Here is a 24,091-nt window from a genome sequence, read left to right as displayed (position 1 = left end):
AACACAAGTTTAAAAGTGAAACAGGAGGAAAATCCTGATAAACACAGATACATGTGGAGCTTTCAGAGTGGATTTGACGGTTATTCCACACAGATGCAGATTCGTCTCATATTCGCACTGATGACGTTTAACAGCTGAGCAAAGCCAAGCGAACAAAACGATGGTGTCATGCTTCTCATGTGAATGCGCCCTTTACTCGTTACCTCTGCCTCTGATGTTTTGTGTAATGGAGGGCTTGTTGTCGGCAGAAGCTGGAGCAGCGGGTTTTGTGAAGCGGGAGCGTCAGAACGTGGACCTCGGAAAGCACTAACCGCTCCACCCTCCTCTCTGCTGGCACGTGGCTAGTAGCATGATGCAGTTTCTCTTTCAGTTAGCATGGTGTTGTCCCCATGTGTGTGTATGTATGTATATATTTACTTAAATATATATATACATGTATTATGTGACTTTTTTCTGTTGTTAAGGTTTGAACTTTCTACACAGTAATGCTATGCAGGAACTGAATCATTTATTTAATAAACCAGAGAATTAAACATGTTTGAGACCTGCAGACCTAATGAGGACCAGATCAGAAGCACAACAGAATGTCGTCCCTTAATGAGCATCAAACCGATCCTGACCTTCAGCTTTCATAAGCCCAGAGAAAACCTCTGTATTTATTAATAGCACTGAAAAAATTAACATTTACTTTAATTAGGCTCAGTATGGCTGCGTAAAAGTTTGGACACCCCAGTCCAGTTATGTGCGTATAGACTAGTTCAGGCTTCTTTTTTTTCAAGCGACCAACAGTTTGTCCATGACTTTCACTCAACCCAGGCAACACAATGCATCTTACTGTACAATCTGGTCCCGCTGTGGTTTACAAGATGTACCATAAAGCCTCCACAAGGGGACGGTCACATACAAGTTTATTTAATTATTTTTTTTTTTTATTGGCTGGACTAGTTGACCCATAGTCTACAAGAAACAAACTATTGCAAATTTGAATGTACAGTTACTTTTTATTTGGAGTTCATGAAGGAGTAGTGAAGATGCACTTATATTATATATAGCAGAAAAATAAAGCTGCTTAAACATGTCACTATTAACATGCGTGGCTTCATTTTTCTGATATATAAATTTTTAGTTTGAAGAGACCCCTGAACGCTTCCTATAGATACGATGTAAATCAAAGCAACATCTCTTAGGTGGGCCGCAAGCCAAAAAAGAGAGCAATATTAAGAAAAATAATAAGGTTGCTCAGGTGTCATTGTAAAATACGCTAGCACACCAGAGCTGGGATTTCGAATACGTCGTATAGAATCTCCGCTCTGCCATCCGGCTGGACTGGGCGGCTGCGTGAACAACGATTGGCTGTTGTTCAGGGTGGGCCAAGCCGGACCAGGGTTCCTCATAACTGAGCGAATTACGACCTCTGCTGGCTGGTTGAGTTGAGGAATAATGCCGATCGGCGCGTGGATCTCCGTACACAAAACCGTATGCCTCGTGCTGGTGAAATGATGCAGTCGGCTACTGTGCACGTGTCGGAGGGGACTTGTGACAGTCTCGCTCTCCTCAGTCTGGGCAGGGATCAGTTCCAGTAGAGAGGAAGAATAACACACTTGGGTAAAAATTGGGTGCACAAAAAAAAATCAGGAGAAAAAGGGAGAAAATGCATTAAAATAAAAGAATTTAACATAGTTGGAGTGCCGGAAGGTGGGTGGGTATGTGGCATCAACAGAAGTGAAGGTGCACTTATATTAGCAGGAAAATGAAGCTATTCCCTGTAGAAGATTATAATCGTTCATTACTGTAAACATGCATGGCTTCATTTTTCTGATGAATACATTTTTAGCTTGAAAAAACCCCGAACACTTCAAAGCAATGTCCCTTAGGTGGGTCGAGAACCAAAAAAGAGAAAAATAATAAGAAAAATAACAAGAAAAATAATAATAATTAAATAAACTTGTACACAAACTCCCCCTTGTGGAGGCTTTATGTTACATCTTGTACACCACAGTGGGACCATATTGTACAGAGTAAGATGCATTGGTTGTGTCGCCTGGGTCACGTAAAAAAATCATGGACAAAATGTGGGTCGCTTTTCATCGGTTGGTTGAACGCCATCTAGTGGGTATAATTGGCAGTCCATGCAGCAGACTCTGATTGGCTACCGTGTCTGCTAGGGCGGGACATCCAGAGCATGTGGGTGGGATCTTCGTAAGGACCCTGATTGGTGGAAGAGACGCCTGTGCAGAATGCAGGGGCGAAAAGAGGAGGGCTGTGCTCGTGTCTGAAGCAATCGGGTATCCCTCGGCAGCGGAAGACAAATTGAGTGTGCTAAATCGGGTGGAAAATGGGGAAAAGATGCGTTTAAAAAAAATACGGCATGGTGACTAGTGAGGTGTAAAACAGTGAGACTTGGTTTGTATTTAAGATAGCAATCCCACGTTTACTAATCCTGGGATCACTTGTTGTGGCTTTGTAGCTCTTTAATAAGATTTAATGCTCTTTGATTGAAGCAGTAGTTTCATGAACATGTTGTATCTTCTCACTTCTCCACATGACTACACTGCTAGATCTAAAATACCTTAAATATAAAACTGCATGTGTATAAACTGTCAGCATCAATATTTTTGAGCTCAGTGGCTCCACCAGCAGAAAGCAGTTTTGCCGAGCATCATGTGACGGGCGGAAACATGCGCCCAGCCTCACGGTGAATGAAGCTCAAAGCGATTATCCTGTTAGAGCAGCCTAAAACTTGGAACAGGAACATAGCAAGTAAACATCCTTTAAAATTTATTCACATTACATAATTTATGCTTTGCAGATATTTGGGTTGCCATATCTAGGTTTAATCCTTGTAGATGGAATGAATAAAAAATAAGCAAAAATGAAAATGAACTGGGGTGTCCAAACTTTTGTATTATGCTTAAACTTTAAAAATGTGTGTTTATCTAAAAATATTATAATATATGTAAGTTATGACTTTTTCCTGATTACAATGTTTTTCTTTTACTGTGATACACTTTTTTACCCTGAGGAAAAGCCTAGAAGCTTCTAAATAAGACATGACCTGCTGATTGACTGCAATTGATATGAGTGATTTTTTTTGAAGGCTGGATTAATGAATGCTGGTAACATGATACCATTATTTTCACATTATTAGTTCTGTTCCGGTTCCTGTATGAAACGCCAGTGAAACCAGTCGTTTTTCTTTCCATGCAGTTGCAGTAGTGCTGATGACACGTGATTTACCGTCGATGCTTTTTTTGTGCGTGTGTTCCGCTAATGTTGCCCCGTATATTACTTATATACCGTACGTATAGCTGTTTGAAACTGGTCATGTGAATGGGAGCCGATAATATTTAGCCGGTTAGAGACAGCTCATCGTCCGGCCCTGCACCCAGAGGAGAGGAGATCTAATCCCACGCCATTGCAGTTCATTTAGATAGATTAGTCGTCGTGTACAGGGTCCAGAAACAGTCCTGGATATAATATAGAACGCAGACAGGTGATTCGTTCTGTCACAAGACGCCGCTTTCTTACGCGAAGTCGCGACTGCTTGTACGAAACAAGGTCTCATTCGTTGCAAATTAGGAACCGAGATGATTTTCCTAGACTGTAAGGTTGTTTGTTAGGCGAAACATGACACAGAGTATATCTTATGTAAATAATCTGGTTCTGAGCGGCTTTTGTAGTGAACCTGTGTTGAGTAGAAACAGATGAATGATTTACCTGTGAGTGTGTAGCAGTTCAAATGTTCTGTAAGCTGAAGCACTTTGGGATGTTTCGCTTTTATTTAACGCAGTTTACTGGTTGGTGGTTTTTGTGCTCTTTTGTTTGTTCTTTTTTTCTTTCCCTGATTAGGTGAAAGCACATCTCATGTGACTCTTTTGTATTTGATTATCATAATAAATATATTCTAAATGTCCCAACCTCCTGACTGTGTGTCATATATTCTAATATTTTTCCAATGTTAGGGTGTACCATAAAGCAGAACGCAGGGAATGGTTCCAAAAGTCTGGAGTGACCAGGAGCAGAGGGGTCCTGTGTGTAAACCTGGACTGAACCCAGGGGCTCAGATGTTATAGTGGTAATTCAGTGCCTAGATAGAAGATGTATAAGTCAAAGTCTACCACCAAAAACTGATACACACAAGAGGCTGCGATTTGTTCATTCTCTTTAGACTGACACAGACAGACAGACAGACAGACAGACACAGATAGATAGATAGATAGACAGACAGACAGATAGATAGACAGATAGACAGCGATAGCTAGATAGACAGATAGATAAATAGACAGTAAGAGATAGCTAGATAGACAGATAGATTTAGATAGACATAGTTAGACAGAGATAGATAAGCAAATAGACAGATGGATAGATAGACAAATATAGACAGACAAACCTATCTAGACAGAGATAGACAGATACTGTAGATAGATGGACAGACAGACAGAGATAGATAGACAGACTTACTGACTGGTTTGAAATGGTTAATTACTTTAATCTGTAATTAATTGATAAAGAATTTAATGACCAAACTTTACTGTATTTTGTAAATATAAACACCTTTAGAATTTTATCCAAAAAAGTTTAGAACAGAGGTGTGTGTACCCCAGTGTTCCATCAGCTTTCCCATCAATGAGAGGTTTTAATGGTTTGGGACTAAGGACACTAACTGGTGCAGCTTTGCAAGTGGAATTTTCCTTCAGTCTTGTTTTTTTCCAGACATCAGCCACTCAGCAGTCCTTGGTTGCTGTCGTCTAATTCTCCTCAACATTCTGCACCATACATTTGCAATAGGAGACAGATCTGGACTGCAGGCAGACTGTTTTGTATCAGTATATATAATTTTGGAAAGATGTATCCAATAAGATTATGGTCAGGTGTCCTCACGATGGTTGGTAAGTGGTTCAATAAGTTTTGACTTCAGCATTTCTATATCTGTAAGGTATTTAAGGTATTTTCTTGACCCAACTGCTGGGTCTATCCAAATAAAAGACCTAGGGTATGGCAGTATTTGTGCATATAGTGCACTAGAACTGGGTGGAAACTTCAGGGTTTCTTATTTCACCCCATATGAAACTGCAAAATCCAGACTGAAACAGGTTATGATTAATAACAAGATGATAAAAAACACCACAACATATTTCTCGGAATGCTTTATTAATAAGGAATCCAGCAGGCAGCAGCAGAGTTTGGTGGGTCAATCTGGATAACAAGACATGGCTGGGTGGAACAGAGTGGCCTGAATGCACTGAAGAGCCGCTATGTTCACCCAGTTTCCAGTCAGGCTCCGCAGAACGTCCTGCTTTTAAACCTGACCTTCATTAACATGCTAAGATCTCCAGATTCACCCCCTGTGCCGTGCGTCTGCCTGCCTTACCAAAAAAAAAAAAAACAATGTACTTTTTAAGTGTTGTACATGATAAAAACTGAAATGTTCAGTTCAGTGGTTCTGTTACACTGGGATTTAAGAAAATTTGCATCATATTAAAATCTAAAAACTCTTTAACATATCTTAAGAAGGTAAAAATATATTTTAATGAGCTATTTCTGAATTTGTAAGTTTTGTTGGCTATTTTGGGCGAGAACATTTAGGATGTCAGCTCGGACTTCGGAAACCTTCACCCTGGGAAACCACCTCATCAAGGGCTTTCCATCAGGACCCACCAGAAACTTTTCGAAGTTCCACTTGATGTCACTGATTTTCAGTGGCTCCCAGAAGAGCCGGCCATAGATGTGTCCGAAGCTTTCACCCACAGGTGGGCAAGAGTTCTGAGAAGCCAGAAAAGAAAAGATTACTTTTATCGTATCTTCATTCAACTTCCTGAAGATGCTTAAGCCTTAAACTTGGGCAGTGTTTAGGACGAGTGGTTACCTTCAGGAAGGTGAACAGTTTTTGCTCATTGTAACCGTTGACGTCACCTTTTTCAAAGAGGAAGAAGTTTGGAACAAAGCCGCTGCCCGGTCTGCCATGCCTGAGAAAGCAAATAACTCCTGTAAACTACCTGCTACAAGGTGTGGCACAAGAATTAAAAAAACAAATGACATCACTTTTCTACATCGTCACCTTCTGACCGTCATTTTTCCAGCGCCGTACCAACTTTTTAACACCACCAAAAATGTTTTGGTTGAGCGTGTAGCCACTGATGCAGCGCTGCTTTCACATCAAAATCACATGAAAATCTTCTTCCCCTTAAAGCTTCTTTGAGCGTCCAAAAAGGTGGAAATCAGATGGATCTAAATCCGGACTATAAGCGCCTCTCAGTCTCTCAGTAGATCACGATCTACCAGTCAATTGCACAGTGCACGCATGTGACATGAAATGCACCCACTGTTTCTTTAATTCACGGATTGTTAACATAGCTACGCCTCAGCCCACCTAAAGCTCCGCTAATCTAGAACGTTTTCATTCATCAGTAGCCAGTTTGAGCCAAAGAAACCAAAAAACGGTTTAATTCGGGCAAGACCACTGCAAAGATGGCTGATTCGTTCATACATGGAAGAAGCTGATGGAGAATATTCAGATCTCATGTTACATACAGAAATTTTAACCCTACAATGTGACATTCATATGAAGTTAAGGGCCTCTACTGGACAGTTTTGGAACTTGCTGGCTGAGGAAAAGTATCCAAACATAAGAAAATGTGCCACATGTTTGACAGCATTTTTGGATGAGGCCAACCTTTAAAAGTACAGTGGTGTTCAAAAAAATAGCAGTCCAAAACCATTAACCTGATAAATCACTCAGTAGTAGAAAATATATTTCTACATTGCAAAAAATTCACTTGAAAGTGTAGTAGAGTAATGAAAACAAAACAAACCCAACAATTAGGACATGCATCCCACTCATTCTGAGTAATCGAAGCATTGATTGAAAGGGGCTTGTTCAAAATAATAGCAGTGAGGAGTTCAATTGGTGAAGTCATTCATTCTGCAGAAGAACGGGTGTCAATTTTGGCCCTTATTTAATGTAGGAGGTGGCAAATGTTGCATAGGTTGGTCATAGCACATTTCCTTCTGAAATACTGGGTAAAATGGGTTGTTCCAGACATTGTTCTGATGAACAGAGTACTTTGATTAAAAAGTTGATTGTAGAGGGAAAAACATACAGAGAAGTGCAGCAAATTTTAAGCTGCTCATCTAAAATGATCTCAAATGCCTTGAAGTGACAACCAAAACCTGAAAGATGCGGAAGGAGGCGTGGAACTACTGTTCAAATGGATCGAAGAATAGCCAAAATTGCAAAGGTTCAGCCAATGATCACCTCCAGAAAGATCAAGGAACATCTGAAGTTACCAGTAAGTACAGAAGATGATTAAGTGAAGCCAATTTACCAGCAAGAACTCCTGCAAAGTCCCGTTGTTAAGATAAAGACGTGTCCTGAATGGGTTCAAATCTGCCAAGGAACACATTGACTGGTCCAAAGAGAAATGGCTCAACATTTTGTGAACTGATGAAAGCAAAATTGTTCTTTTTGGGTCTAGTGGCTGTAGACAGTATGTCAGACGACCCTCGAGCACTGAATTCAAGCCAAAGTTCACTGTGAAGACAGTAAAGCATGGTGGTACAAAATTATGATATTGGATGTTTTTCATACCATGGTGTTACGTCTATTTATCACAGACTTTGTTTGCATGATTGTTCCTCAAGAGGCTTTGCCTTTTGCCAGGCCGCCATTGTAAATAAGAAGCAGTTCTTAATGACTTGCCTGGTTAAATAAAGGTTAAATAAAAATAAATAAAAAGACGAGGGATCATGGACCAGTTTAAATATATCAGAATACTTGAGGAGATCATGTTGCCCTATGTCGAAGAAGAAATGTCCTTAAAATGGGTGTTTAAACATGACAGTGACCCAAAACATCTTGGTTACAGACAAACAAGATTGAGGTAATAGAGTGACCAGAACAATCCCCTGACTTCAATCCCATAAAGAACTTGTGGGCTGACATCTGAAACACGTTTTTTGAGGCAAAACCCAAAATTGCAGAAGAACCGTGGAATGTAGTCTAATCATCCTGGACTGGAATACCTGTTCAGAGGTGCCAGAAGTTGATCGACTCCATGCAACACAGATCTCAGAAACAATTGTTATGCCACTAAATATTAGTTCAGTAATTTAAAGTAAAGTGAAACCTCAAACATTTTTTTAGTTTTTAAAGAAAAATGCTGGCACTGCTATTTTTTTGAACAGCCTAATATTCATTTTTCTTAACTTTCTGTAAAGGATTAACACAAACTGGCTACATTTTGTTAATGTTTTGATGTAAAATTAAAAGTGTAGTATTTTCAGTGCATTTGCATTTATGGAAATAAAAGTTATTATAATGATTTTGCACTTTATTAACTTTTTTTAAATCACTGCTATTTTTTTGAACACCACTGTAGATCGCGATGACCTGTTGACTGAAATAGTAGCTCTCAAGCCACGAAAGTATGGGCACCCCTGCTCTCAGTCATGACCAATGACTCCTCCACCCTCACCATTTCCAATCAAAATATAAAAGTGCAGAAACTTTTTGAAGATCCCTTGAATATGCTAGTGGCTCAATGATAAAGGCACCCCAGGCATCACATGAGCAGTGATTATAAAGTGATGAATACAGGCCTCAGATCCACACCAAGAAAGCGTGGAATTAAGATGACCTGCAGCAAGGTCACATAGCAGTTCTGAGACTTAAACTAGCAAGCTCCCTCACCTAATTACGACTAAAATGACTGAGTGATGACAGCTATTCCATCTATGGTATGGTGGCAGGGCGTCTTGGGGACCAGGGATTGTGTTTGTAAGGAGTTCCTTTGTCCATTGGAATTTCTGTAGGTACTTTGGTTTTCTCCTAATTTATAAAATGATGCAGAAGGTGAATTGGCTGTTGTAGGCCAAAGGTGCAGTTCAGTAAAAGTGACTGCTATAAATAAGGTCCTACCTAATTCACGGCTGTAAAAATCGCAGTACAGACCATGGAAGGACCTGACCTAGATAACGTAGTTATTTAAAAATAAATAAAGAAATAAATAATAGTCAGTGAGTGAGGAAGTGTTAGTGCATATGCGATGCCAGGGTGTACATTTACATTTTCATTTTCTGCATTTAGCAGACGCTCTTATCCAGAGCGACTTACAGAAGTGCTTCCTTAGTAAACATTTCATTTCACAAGTTTTAGTAAACAACAGTAAGAGAACACAAATCTGCTGAAACCTGTTAGAACCAAAGTGGTTTTTTTTTTGGTTTTTTTTGTTTTTTGGAAATGGAAAAAAAAATTTTAGTAAATAAGTGCAAGTCAGCTTAAGTGTTTAGTAAAGAGGTGATGAAGGTTTTTAATCGTTTTTTTAAAGACAGCAAGAGACTCAGATGTTCGGACAGACAGAGGAAGTTCATTCCACCACTTGGGTGCTAGAACAGAGATGAGCCTTAATGCTTGTCTTCCTTGAGTTCTGGGTGGAGGATCAAGTCGAGCGAGACTAGTGGCTCGGAGGTTGCGTGGTACAGAGCGGGGTTTGATTAGACCTTGAAGGTAGCTTGGGGCTGGTCCATTTTTGGCTTTGTAGGTGAGCATCAGTGTTTTAAACTGAATGCGTGCAGCTACAGGAAGCCAGTGAAGAGAAGGCAGCAGTGGGGTGATGTGGCAGTGTTTGGGCTGGTTAAAAACCAGACGGGCAGCTGCATTTTGAATGAGCTGCAAGGGTTTAATAGTGGACATAGGAGCTCCTGCCAGGAGGGAGTTGCAGTAGTCCAACCGTGAGATTACAAGTGATTGGACCAGAATCTGGGTAGCTTCTCTGGAGAGAAATGGTCGGATCTTCCTGATGTTGTACAGGAGGAACCGGCACGATCTTGTCATGTGGGCTATGTGGGTGTAACCCTGCCCTACACCCTTGTTTTGAGTGGCTCCATGCTCCGTGCCCACCAAAATCCAGAGTATATCATAATTTACATTTACATTTTCAGCATTTAGCAGACGCTTTCATTCAAAGCTAGAGGATTAAGGGCCTTGCTCAGGGGCCCAACAGTGGCAACTCGGCGATGGTGGGGCTTGAACCGGCAACCTTTTGATTACTAGTCCAGTACCTTAACCACTGAGCTATCACTATCAAATTTAAAATGTCCTTCAAAGATCTACACAACGAAACAAAGCTACTTACTTCAATATGGACAAGATTTCATGATTTTCTCCGGGCTCCTGCTTCCCAAATTGGTTACAGGGGAATCCGAGGATGATGAACCCATGATCCTTCAGCTCCTCCTGCAGTGCATTCAGTTCTGAGTGGGATATAATAACATCCAAGGGAAAATTAGAAAAAAAAACTTTGCCTTTTTGCATGAAATAAATCAAAATTAAATTTGTACCAGCCCTAAACCCTAACCCTAGACCAGACCTGTTCAGACCAGACCAGACCAGGCAAGACCAGACCAGGCAAGACCAGACCATACCAGACCAGACCTGAGCAGACCAGACCAGACCAGACCTATCCAGACCAGGCAAGACCAGACCAGACCAGGCAAGACCAGACCAGGCAAGACCAGACCAGACCATACCAGACCAGACCTGAGCAGACCAGACCAGACCAGACCAGACCAGACCAGACCTGTCCAGACCAGGCAAGACCAGACCAGACCTGACCAGGCAAGACCAGACCAGACCATGCACACTGTAAAGATGCCTGAAACTACCAGGTTAGTCATACAGATTAGGCTTTACACAAACATGTCACCCATAAATATTAAGTTGTCTGAGCACCCCTGTGATGAACTGGCGACCTGTCCGGGGTGTTTCCTACCTTTCGCCCAGTAAATTAGACCCACCAAGACCCTGAATAGGTTAAAGCGGTGGTAAAACAGACAATGAATGAATGAATAGGTGTCTCACAGCAGGTCACCTGTAAAGATTCAGTTTCCCCAGAGCAGGTTACCCATAAAGATTTATTTAATCCAGATCAGGTAAATTGTTGAGATAAGCTTTCTCCAAAGCTGGTTAAAGATTAAAATTCCTCAGACTAGATCTTCCAAGGAGATTAAGTTGCCCCAAGGTAGGAAACCCTCATACATTAGGCTGCAACAAATAACGGTACTAGAGCAGGTTTCTCATGAAAATTAGACTCTCCCTCTTACTTATAAAGATCAGGTTGCCCCAGACGAGGTCAGTAGTTGAGATAAGCTTTGTCTCCCAAAGGTTAGTCAAGAGATTAAGTAGCTCCAGAGCAGCAACAAATCCAGATTAAATTTTGCATTTGTGGGACGGCCCAGTTTTTGAATAATGAGATGTTTTCCTTTATACTGTATAATAATTTGTTAAAGCCCCTTTGGCGGCAATTACCGCTGCAAGTCTTTTAAGATCCGTATTTACAAGCTGTGGCCACCAGGATTTAGGCAGTTTACCACATTCTTTATTGCAGATCCTCTAAAGCTCTGTCAGATTGGATGTAAAGTACAATGGGGCCAAAAAGTATTTAGTCAGCCACTGATTGTGCAGGTTCTCCTACTTAGAAAGATGAGAGAGGTCTGTAATTTTCATCATAGGTACACTTCAACTATGAGAGACAGAATGAGAAAAAAAATCCAGGAAATCACATTGTAGGATTTTTAAAGAATTTATTTGTAAATTATGGTGGAAAATAAGTATTTGGTCACCCACAAACAAGCAAGATTTCTGGCTCTCACAGACATGTAACTTCTTCTTTAAGAAGCTCTTCTGTCCTCCACTCGTTACCTGTATTAATGGCACCTGTTTGACCTCGTTATCTGTATAAAAGACACCTGTCCACAGTCTCAAACAGTCAGACTCCAAACTCAACCATGGCCAAGACCAAAGAGCTGTCGAAGGACACCAGGAAGAAAATTGTAGACCTGCACCAGGCTGGGAAGAGTGAATCTACAATAGGCAAGCAGGTTGGTGTGAATAAATCAACTGTGGGAGCAATTGTAAGAAAATGGAAGACATACAAGACCATTGATAATTTCCCTCGATCTGGGGCCCCACGCAAGATCTCATCCCGTGGGGTCAAAATGATCATGAGAACGGTGAGCAAAAATCCCAGAACTACACGGAGGGACCTGATGAATGACCTGCAGAGAGCTGGGACCAAAGTAACAAAGCCTACCATCAGTAAACACACTACGCCGAGTGGGACTCAAATCCTGCAGTGCCAGGCGTGTCCCCCTGCTTAAGCCAGTACATGTCCAGGCCCGTCTGAAGTTTGCCAGGGAGCATATGGATGATCCAGAAGAGGATTGGGAGAATATCATGTGGTCAGATGAAACCAAAATGGAACTTTTTGGTAAAAACTCAACTCGTCGTGTTTGGAGGAAGAAGAATGCTGAGTTGCATCCCAAGAACACCATACCTACTGTGAAGCATGGGGGTGGAAACATCATGCTAAGGGGACAGGACGACTGATCCGTGTTAAGGGAAGAATGAACAGGGCCATGTATCGTGAGATTTTAAGCCAAAACCTCCTTCCATCAGTGAGAGCATTGAAGATGAAACGTGGCTGGGTCTTCCAGTATGACAATCAATCAGCCATAACATTAAAACCACCATCCTTGTTTCTACACTCACTGTCCTTTTTATCAGCTCCACTTACCATATAGAAGCACTTTGTAGTTCTACAATTACTGACGGTAGTCCATCTATTTCTCTGCATGCTTTGTTAGCCCCCTTTTCATTCTGTTCTTCAATGGTCAGGACTCTCCCAGGACCACTACAGAGCAGGTATTATTTGGGTGGTGGATCATTCTCAGCACTGCAGTGACACTGACATGGTGGTGGTGTGTTAGTGTGTGTTGTGCTGGTATGAGTGGATAAGACACAGCAGTGCTGATGGAGTTTTTAAACACCTCACTGTCACTGCTAGACTGAGAATAGTCCACCAACCAAAAATATCCAGCCAACAGCACCCCGTGGGCAGCGTCCTGTGACCACTGATGAAGGTCTAGAAGATGACCAACTCAAACAGCAGCAATAGAGGAGCGATCATCTCTGACTTTACATCTACAAGGTGGACCAACTAGGTAGAAGTGTCTAATAGAGTGGACAGTGAGTGGACACGGTATTTAAAAACTCCAGCAGCGCTGCTGTGTCTGATCCACTCATACCAGCACAACACACACTAACACACCACCACCATGTCAGTGTCACTGCAGTGCTGAGAATGATCCACCACCTAAATAATACCTGCTCTGTGGTGGTCGTATGGGGGTCCTGACCATTGCAGAACAGGGTGAAAGCAGGTTAAAAAAGTATGTAGAGGAACAGATGGATTACAGTCAGTAATTGTAGATCTTCAAAGTGCTTCTATAAGTGAGTGTAGAAACAAGGAGGTGGTTTTAATGTTAAGGCTGATCAATTGTCTAAGGTTAAGGGCCTTGCTTAAGGGCCCAACAGTGGCAACCTGGCAGTGGTGGGGCTTGAACCTTTTGATTATTAGTGCAGTACCTTAACCACTAGGCTTGGGTTTTCCTTTTCTTCCTTCTTCACCAAGGTTATTCTTACCCAGACACCAAATATAACCAGGCTGCCAACTGTATGAAGGTTCAAAGAGGATTCACAAGAGTCTATCGTTGTTGTATAAAAAAGCAAGCAAAGCCTGACTCTACCCTCAATATCTCTGCCAGCTCAAATATTGACATAACACATATCCTGGTATTAAGATTAAGTCTTTCCGTAGCTCTTACCAACATACTGGAAGGTAAGTCCTCAAAAGGAGGCCACGTTTACAATGAGGACATACTTCCCAGCAAACTGACGAAGAGGAATGTACACGCTTCCGATCAAAGTCCTGGCACCATACTCGTATATGGAGCCGTTCACCGCCTGGTGACAACGCTGTTGGAAAAACAGAAACTCTTGTTTACTTTGTAAACATGAACCCTCAGAATTATCTGTGATTACTGAACTAACGAGCAGCAAACACACAATCTAACTGCTTTGAAATGAAGTCAAGGAACAAGAGCTACTATTTCAAAAGTTCACACACATCTGTATGTCATGGCAGTCTGGGGATTTCAGTGGTTTGTGTGACTGTTCTTTTTGGTGACTAAAATGATAACACATACTACTTTGCCCAAAAATGAATAAACAAATTTGAATGACTTTATTTTGTATAGGATGAAAACTAAATTAGAAGCTGCTGAAACACAGGTGACACTGTCCAAAGTCCAGCAAGGTTTACATCACCATGAACTTAAAGGCTGCTGTGCTAGTATGCCAAGGTTGTCCTCTATTAATGTATACACTGATCGGACATAACATTATGACCACCTCCTTCTTTCTACACTCACTGTCTATTTTATCAGCTCCACTTACCATATAGGAGCACTTTGTAGTTCTACAATTACTGACTGTAGTTCATCTATTTATCTACATACCTTTTATATATATATAATTTTTAAAAAATTTTCCCCTTTATCTCCCCCTTTAGCACATCCAATTGTTCAATTTGCATCGTGCTTCCTCACTGTCTATGCTGAACCCTGCCCTGACCGAGGAGGTCGAAGGTAACCCATATCCCCTCCGAAACATGGGCAGCAGCCGGATGCATTTTTGCCACCCAAACATTGATGAGTGTGCCACCCAAACTGATCGGTGTGTGTGTGTATATATATATATATATATATATATATACACACACACCGATCAGGCATAACATTATATAGAAGCACTTTGTAGTTCTAGTTTCTAGTTCTTTTTAACCTGCTTTCACCCTGTTCTTCAATGGTCAGGACCCCCACAGGACCACCACAGAGCAGGTATTATTTGGGTGGTGGATCATTCTCAGCACTGCAGTGACACTGACATGGTGGTGGTGTGTTAGTGTGTGTTGTGCTGGTATGAGTTGATCAGACACAGCAGCGCTGCTGGAGTTTTTAAATACTGTGTCCACTCACTGTCCACTCTATTAGACACTCCTACCTAGTTGGTCCACCTTGTAGATGTAAAGTCAGAGACGATCACTCATCTATTGCTGCTGTTTGAGTTGGTCATCTTCTAGACCAGGGGTGTCAAACTCACGGCCCGCGGGCCAGATCCGGCCCGCCGCGTCATTTTATGTGGTCCGCGAGAGATTTAACGACTGTATGATTGTTGTGATGGTTCGAGTCGTTACAGAGACGCGCTTATAATTTAACGGTTCACCTGCGCCTTTAAGAGACAACCGTGACATCGTAGTCATGGCAACTAACTTTAACCTTCGCTAAGAAGCCATGTGACTTTTACGGCAAAGAGAACGCGAAGTAGCGTAGTCAGTAATGTAAACAATAATAAATAAATACAAATAATTATATTGCAATATAATACCCAAGCATTGTCTGTAAGTAGTGGCGTTTATATTCTCAGTTGTTAGTAAATGTTTAGTGAGTATATCACAGCGCTTTAGTTACAAATTTACCGTAATTAAATACTGTTGTTACGTTACTATAGCAATTAGTATCTTTACACACAATTTTAACTCGTTATTTTACGTTTGGTTAAATCTCATATTGTACCAGATGTAACACTTGACTACAGCTGTGTGCTTTTACTGTATTAAGTTCTTTATTGTTTTTATTGTTTGTATTTTTACTTCATTTTGATGCACACAGTGTATCACACAGCTGGCGAGCAAATAAAACCGACTGTATTCTGAAGAGAGCTGTCTGTCTGTCTGTCTGTCTGTCTGTCTAGCTGGGAAAGGGGGATAAACTATTAGTGAGGGCAGAATGATTGTCTTAAAAATACACTGTAAAATCCTAAACACACTGCATCTTTCAAAATGCAGGCTGATTTTGTGACCTGCAAAGTGACACATCCCGCCAGTAGATGATGTTACACATATTTACACATGATCCTAAAATGTACAAGAAGATAATTAAGAAAATTAAGCATGAGGAGGAAATTTAATGAAAGTGAAAACAAGTTTGTGCTTCAGGAAGAGGAAACGGTGCGTCTCTTGTGTTATGAGACCGTGTCTGTGGTAAAGGAGTACAATATAAATGCAGAATTCAGCCTCCAAGAAAAACAACAGACTGCAATCACAGCAGGATACGTAATAATCGGCCCTTTGAGGGCCACCATGATGCTGATGTGGCCCTCGGTGAAAATGAGTTTGACACCCCTGTTCTAGACCTTCATCAGTGGTCACAGGACGCTGCCTACAGGGCGCTGTTGGCTGGATATTTTTGGTTGGTTGACTATTCTCAGTCCAGCAGTGACAGTGAGGTGTTTAAAAACTCCAGCAGCATTGCTGTGTCTGATCCACTCATACCAGCACAACACACACTAACACACCACCACCATGTCAGTGTCACTGCAGTGCTGAGAATCATCCACCACCTAAATAATACCTGCTCTGTGGTGGTCCTGACCATTGAAGAACAGAATTTTCAACAGAAATGTAGAGAAACAGATGGACTACGATCAGTAATTGTAGAACTACAAAGTGCTTCTATACGGTAAGTGGAGCTGATAAAGTGGACAGTGAGTGTAGAAACAAGGAGGTGGTTTTAATGTTATGCCTCATCGGTGTATATCATTTCTTAGGGTTTGGCTCTAAGCAGTAGGTAAATACATTTGTGAAACCAATCATGTCAATAACTTTGTACAAAATGTCAAATTTATTGAATATCTCAAATTATTACGCTATTTATATGGTTTGTAATGAAAAACATTGTATAGACTGTTTCTACTTGTACTAGAGTAAGGAAATGCTTGCTGAGAAAGCATTTCTATAAGTCGCTCTGTATAACAAGTGTCTGCTAAATGTTGTAAATGTAACTGTGTTAAAATTGAAAAATTAAAAAAATGCAAAATTGAAGCATGTTCTCAGACTTTCAGCTCTCACTGTATACTTAGGCATTTATTTTATATTATACACCAGTTAGCAATGGGTGTCTGAAACACCTAAACTCAATGAAGAGGGGTAAAAAGAAGTGTGAATAAAAGAAGTACTTGTCCTATTTCTACCTGCTTCAAATTCTATATTTGAAATACTAAATGAAACAAACATTATATTCCACAAGAGGAAATCCAACACATATTCACAGCATTGACAGTAACTATAACTGTTGTATAGTTTTGTATCTAAATCTTTCACCAAAAATCACCATGAAGGAACTTTTTTTACACTCTTCTTCTTCAGAACTTTAAATCAGACACACTGCAAGTCCTTCATATACACTAAATAAACAAAAGTATTTAGACACCCATTCTAATTTGTGATTTCGTGTGCTTCAGCAGCAAGAACAGGTGTAATAAATCAGTTAAATAAAGTAAATAATGTGCTTCCAACTTTGCAGCAGCAGTTAATGAAAGACCTTTCCTGTTCCAGCATGACTGTTCCACTGTGCACCAAACACGCTCTATAAAGACATGTTTAAAGAAACCTGCACAGAGCTCTGACACCAGCCCTACTGAACAGCTCTGGAATTAACTGGAATGCCCAGCCATACAAATACTCTTTCGACTAAATGGGCACAAATTCCCACAGACATACTTTAAAGTCTTGTGAGAAGCCTTCTCAGATGAGTGGCTGTTGTTCTAGCTGAAAAAATCACATAGAGGTCAGTTTATATTAATACCATTTGTTTTGAAATTGCGTAACAAGCTCATGGTCAGGTGTCTAAATACTTTTGACCATTTAGCACATAAACGGCTTGTTTGGGGTCCTACTACAGCATCTTATTGGGTATAAGTCAGGACTTCATTGGGCCATGCCAATAGTTAACTTGGTTAATGGAAGCTTACTTGCTTTTGTAGTCTGCATTACTTTCCTGCAACATAAACTGATTATGTCCCAGCTTCAGCTCACAGACAGATTACCTTACATTGGGCACTGTACCTTACATTAGTATACTACAGTATGCAGGAGGCACAGAGGTCTAATGAGCTAGCACACAACTGCGGAGTAAGTGAAACCTGCAAGTTTTAATCTCAGCAGAGACAACGCCATGGCCGAGCATCCACACAAACACAGTTGGCCGTGTTTGAGGGAGGGAAGATCGGACGGAGTCTCTTCCCACTGCTGCTGCAACATGCTATCTCCAGAACTTACCCGCAGACCTTGACATTTTACCATCTGGACAAATTTTCTGTCAGCATAAGGAAACAATTTGCTTTTCCTTGCTGACCTTGAAAGAAACCACTGTTTCATATTTTGTTAATGTGTGCAGTCAACAAGTGTAGTCAACTATATTTACATTTTCAGCATTTAGCAGTGGTGGGGTTTGAACCAGCGTTCTTTCGATTACTAGTCTAGGCTACAACTGCCCTGCTAGTTATGTAGTTAAATAGCATTATTAAATGTGCCACAGCACCACATGAATCTACATCACTGTATGTAAATTTTTGCCATGTTTTCAATATTTTCAAAAAGAAAAAGTAAGAATTAGAAAAAAATAACACTTGCAGAAACTACTGAATTCCCAAGACTGAGACTGGCACCAAATGCAGCTTCTGGCCCTTTTACAACAAGTGTATGTAAACCTTCGACCATCACTGTACAAAACGTGTTACCATGGCAATAAGATAGGATTTCTTCTATTAACCAAAACAAGTTGCCTCAAATGAGCACAAAATGAACAACAAGGCTGGTGTGGTTGGCATGAAAGCAGAGGTTCACAGACTTATTATAAATTATAAGCGTAATATGACATTTCACAGGTTATACAGCATTTAAACAGAATATAAACATCACTGCACTCAAATTTATTGTTGTAATAATACTAATAATACATTTATTATACTATAATACTAATATATCTATAAGAAAATAAACTATACTGCAAGTTTCAGTTTTCAATAAATCTCATCAAGTTCTGATGTCCAGACCAGACTCCTATATCCATAAATATTGTACATGTTACATAACCAACATCTGTAACAGAGTATAATAGATTAATTACACAGAAATGAGTACCTGTATGTTGGATGTTGCATTGATGTGCTGTTGGCAAGCCAGCAGGAGTAAGTAAAAGGTCCAGATGTTGTGAAGGGTCTCCATCAGGAGATACTTTGTGATTCCACCCCTGCTCTCTCTCCTCTCTCTCAGTGTCTCTGTCCCTGTGTCTGACTCATCTGGATTAAATACTGTAAAAGCTCCCCTGTCCCTCCAATCAATGTGTTTGGTTTTCACATGGGTTGCCAGATTGGTTGCCAGAGATCCCCAATCGTAAAAAAAAAACAAAAAACACCTGTCCTTGAAAGCAGATTCTACAGAAAAGTCACCTCGTGATCTAAAGATAACAAACTTTGTTTTCTTTTTAACTAACTAATTTTTCCCCTGTAATCACCACTTCAGAATGAAAATTGATGAATAAAGATGGAACAGATGACTTAGAGTTAACTGATAACATTTTAGTCTGTATGAGACCTTCACCAAATCACCATTAAGTCATTTGCAGTCTCAACAGGATTTGCCAGCTTTGGTGGAGTGTACGCAACCTTAGTTATCGCAAGAACACAGGAGAATGTAGTCGTGATCTCAAGAAAACAAGGCAGTTGTAGCCTAGTGTAGCCAAGTTGCCACTGTTGGGCCCCTGAGCAAGGCCCTTAACCCTCAATTGCTCGAAATTTTGCTCAGTCATAACTGTAAGTCGCTTTGGATAAAAACGTCTGCTAAATGCCGAAAATGTAAATGTAATGATCAGGGATGCCATGTCAGGGTGCAAGTAAACAAAATAATCATAATCAAATCCCTAACATACAAACCTCATTTTCTGAAAAGTGGGGACATTTTGTGAAGTGTAATTAGAACAAGAATCTGTGAACTGTTAAATCGTTCATTCATAGTCTGTTTTACCACTGCTTTATCCGATTCAGGGTCACAGTGGGTCCGAATCACTGGGAGAAAGGTAGAAAACACCCTGGACAGGTCACCAGTCCATCATAGGACAAACACACATACACACACACCCCTAGAGCAATTAAGTATTTCCAATTAAACTGAATGCATGTCTTTGGACTGTGGAAGGAAACCCACATAGACACGGGAAGAACATGCAAACTCTAGACAGAAAGGACCCAGATCGCCCCACCTGGGAATTGAAACCAGGACCTTCTTGCTGTGAGGCAAATGTGCTACCCACCGAGCCACCCTGAATTGTTCATTCTCTTTATTTAAATGAAAGAAATGATTTACAATGTTTTCACGGATCAACTTCATTATACTGTATCTTGTAAATCTAACCAAATTACAATGTCATGCCTGCAACACAGCTAAGTTAGCAGTTGCACACAATCATTAATGATCTCTGTTGCTGTATGTACATTTAAACCCCGTAAGAAATATTAAAGAAAACCTAAATGTGTAAAAGTGTTCCAAACATTAAGTCACAGAAAAAGAACAGTTGCAGGCTGCTGGTACAATGGTCCCATGATGGATTGGCATCCTGTCTGGGGTCAAGTCAAGTCAAATGTATTTATATAGCACTTTTTACAATGAACATTGTCTCGAAGCAACTTTACAGAATCCAGGACCAACAGACCAAAAACCTCTATTGAGCAAACCGAGGGTGACAGTGGCAAGGAAAAACTCCCTTAAAATTACAGGAAGAAACCTTGAGAGGAACCAGACTCAGCAGGGACCTCCATCCTTCTTGGGTGGCCTGGAGGATACTTCAAATAAATAGGATTTAAAACAAGTTAAATTGAACTGAAAGTTATAACTAGCAAAAAATAATTGGAGTGTTTTATTATTCAGTCCAGTCTGTGATAAAGTCAATTGTAAGTTCTGGACATTTTTGGTGCAAACACGCCAGGTACCCATCCCATCTAGTAGGAGCAGCATTGCTAGCACTGCAGCCTCGACTTGCAGTCTTTAACCTCAAGAGGGTAAACAGGTTTCAGTCAGAACCACCTCGGGGTAAAACAACAGAAGATGTAGTTACAATGTGAAATGGTTAAGAGTAAAATGTCAGTTTTACAGAGAGTAGCATTAGACTCCAGCACCCCTAATTATTACAGCATAACTAAAAGGGAGAGCGAGCAGGTAACAAAGTCATGAACCCACAAGCTCTGCATCTTTGTCTATAATTTTTTTTTTAAAAGACTAATCAAAAGCCTGAGTAAATAAATACGTTTTCAATCTAAACCTGAACATAGAGACTGTGTCCGAGTTCCGTACAGAGGCAGGGAGATTATTTCAAAGTTGTGGAGCTTGTTGTGGGGTGTGTTATTGCATTGCGCCGATGGAATACATTGAGAAAAAAGTTAGAAATAAGTAAAAATAAGTAATTGCAGAGATATGTCTAAAAGCCCTTCTATGATATGGTTAAACCCGGGATGGGAAAGTGCTTTGGCCTTGAGTCTCACAGTCTTGGGCCTCAGAATGGCGTCCTTGTAGAAGATTATAATGCAACACTGTATTTTCTAAAACACCTGCAAGATTAGACTGTGCTAACGAGATCACTGTACTTTTTAAAAACTTGAAACAACTGTTGGTTGGAGATAAAAGTGTTTGAATGGGTGGGAGAAATGATTGTTTATGGATGTAATGGTATTAAAATTTAAAGATGAGATGCAAAAGAAGGGCAGGGTGATTAACCTTTCTGTGTAGGAGAAGGTATAAAATAAGTACAGTGGACCCTTGAGTTACGAACGCCTTACCATATGAACATTTCGGGTTACGAACGAACACGTGACGTCACGAACAAGTTGACACCAACCGTCTCTCTCTCTATATATATATATACAGTGAGCGAACAGCGGACAGTGTTTTTTCGGTGTTTTCTTTATATGTTGTAAAATTAAAGAATGTGCAGAGGAAGCGCAGTGGTGAGAAAATAAACAAATCTATTACTATTCATTGTTGTACGTATAATTACTCCTGCCAGTAGCTGTCACTGTGTATCAGACAGAGGGGACAGTGAGTGAGAGAGAAGAAGGAACTCGCCTGAGTAAAGTATTCTTTCTTTCGTGCAATTACACCTCCAAAATACAACACTATTGAAATAAAGAAGGAAATAATAGAGAAATATGAGAGTTATTGTTGTTTCTGGTAGATACATTTTATAATGAAATGCGGTGTGTATTATTGTTTATTACAGCAATGTCTATTCAATAATTTAAGATTTATGGGAAACTATAGTTGTATTTATAACAAAAAAGACCATTTAAAACATTAGAGAGGTTAGGTAAGGGGGAGGTTTGGGAGGTCTGGCACAGATTAATTATTTACATTATTTCTTATGGGAAAAATAGGTTTAACTAACGAACATTTTGACTTAAGAACAGCCCTTCGGAACCAATTAAATTCGTAAGTCAAGGGTCTACTGTATTCACAGAACCTGCCAACAGCATGGAGCCTTTTTTCTCCTTTGCTGAATGCAGTCTCTGGAGTTTTTATTTAATAGTTTTTGTATTAGTTTAATAGTCGTGCTGTAAGAGATTACAAGATCTCTTTTGCACACAACAGCACCCAGTAATTCCGGTGAAGCCTGACCCAGCACGACTCTGACCAGGATAAAGCAGTGGTAAAACATGAAAATGACATCATCCTGCTCGGGGTTATGGTTGTTCCAGTACAAACCAGAAACACTGGATGCAAAGCAAAAATACTTACCCTGACAAGGCTTCAATCAATTCAGGGCAACACACTTTTACACATATACCTACTCACCCATACACTCATTATTTTGCTTAAATATAAGGCAGTTTAGTGTAAATAATCCACCCTCTTCATGTTTTGGGGATTTTAAAATAATAGAGTGGGTGGAAAACCAGGAGTGAGGGAAAAAGTCCAATCTGGCAGCCCAGCATATAAAGAAACCTGTGAAATGAAACAAGTGTCTGTTATGTGAGTTATGTAAGGGGTAGGCTACATCCTGAAAAACAAACTACAGTACGTGGCTAAATTGTATCCCACTGTAAGCCTCTCCAGATTTTGTCTGGACGGTACACAGGGGAGTGTAAAGGTCAGTGTGTGTTGATCTGTCACCAGTTGGAACATAAACACATAGACTGGTAGTAAAGTACATACAGTCAAGCCGGAAAGTCTGCACACCCCTTTCACCTTCTCCACGTTTTATTACATTACAGACTCATTCTATAATAGATTGAGTTCTTTTTTGCCTCTACACACAATCACCAATAATTATAAAGTGAAAATAGGGTTTAGAAAATATGCAATTTTATTTTACTCACAAAATGGTTTATTTAGGGGTTATCCTTAGCCTAATACTTGGTTGATGCACCTTTGGCAGCAATTACAGCTTCAAGGCGTTTTGGGAAAGAAGCTACGAGCTTGGCACACTTGTTTCTGGACATTTTTGCCCATTCCTCTTGGCATGTCCTTGCAAGCTCCATCAGGTTGGATGGGGAGTGTCGGTACACAGCCGTTTTCAGCTCCTTCCACAGATGTTCGATTGGATTCAGGTCTGGGCTCTGGCTGGGCCACTCAAGGACATTCACAGACTTTCTCTAAAGCCACTCCTGTTCTCTTGGCTGTGTGCTTCAGGTCGTTGTCATGTTGGAAGGTAAACCTTCATCCCAGTCTGAGGTCCAGAGCGCTCTGGAGCAGTTTTTTTTTTCAATGATCTTGGTGTACTTCACTGCATTCATCTTTCCCTCTATTAGGACTAGTTGCCCTGGTCCCACTGCTAAAAAACATCCCCACATCATGATGCTGCCACCGCCATGCTTCACTGTGGAGAGGACACTAGACAGGTGATGAGCGGTGCCTGGTTTACTCTAGACGTAACGGGCCTCACCTCACTGGCCAAGGCCCGTACTGTATATTATAACAAATACATGCTTTTGAATACTTTTGAAGTATGTCTGTGGGATTTTGTGCCATTTATGTCAAAAGAGCATTTGTTAGGTTGGGCACTGATGTTAGTTAAGAAAGTCTCGATGTTCCGGTTCATTCCAGAGCTGTTCAGTGATGCTGAGGTCAGGGCTCTGAGCAGGCCACTGGAAGTTCCTTAAACCAAGCTTCTTCAAGGCTTTATAGAGCTTGCTAGAATTGTCATGCCAGAACAGGAAATTGATTTCTTGGAACTGTTACTGCAAAGTTTGAAGCTTATCATTTCCCTTATATAACTGATGTATTACACCTGTTAGCAACTGTTGGAAAATGGAAAATCAATGAATTGGTTGGGTAACAGAAAATTTGAAAATAAAGGAATGGAGGTA

General features: G+C 40.5%; 2 protein-coding genes across 6 annotated transcripts in view; one reads left to right on the top strand and one right to left on the bottom strand.

Moving 5' to 3' along the window:
* tnip1 (TNFAIP3 interacting protein 1) overlaps window positions 1-3,917 on the top strand; it is a 69,412-nt gene extending 65,495 nt beyond the window's left edge. For 4 of the 5 annotated variants that reach the window (XM_062985739.1, XM_062985431.1, XM_062985588.1 and 1 more), the window contains one exon: window positions 249-3,917. In XM_062985739.1, coding sequence (XP_062841809.1) covers window positions 249-310 — 62 coding nt within the window. In that variant the 3' untranslated portion in view covers window positions 311-3,917. The remainder of the gene's footprint in view (window positions 1-248) is intronic. The other variant, XM_062985660.1, reaches the window with a different exon arrangement.
* A 1,217-nt stretch (window positions 3,918-5,134) lies between these two features.
* On the bottom strand, window positions 5,135-19,027 carry gpx3 (glutathione peroxidase 3). Its single transcript, XM_062985313.1, has 5 exons — window positions 18,879-19,027; window positions 13,663-13,813; window positions 10,134-10,251; window positions 5,867-5,966; window positions 5,135-5,763 (listed from the first exon to the last, which is right to left on the bottom strand). The coding sequence occupies exons 1-5, from the start codon at window positions 18,960-18,962 to the stop codon at window positions 5,536-5,538; spliced, it is 681 nt and encodes a 226-aa protein (XP_062841383.1). The 5' UTR covers window positions 18,963-19,027; the 3' UTR covers window positions 5,135-5,535.
* Between the last annotated feature and the right edge of the window lie 5,064 nt (window positions 19,028-24,091).

This window comes from Trichomycterus rosablanca, chromosome 1, assembly GCF_030014385.1.
Source record: "Trichomycterus rosablanca isolate fTriRos1 chromosome 1, fTriRos1.hap1, whole genome shotgun sequence".
Classification (NCBI taxonomy): domain Eukaryota; kingdom Metazoa; phylum Chordata; class Actinopteri; order Siluriformes; family Trichomycteridae; genus Trichomycterus; species Trichomycterus rosablanca.
This window is presented reverse-complemented; position numbering and strand designations above follow the sequence as displayed.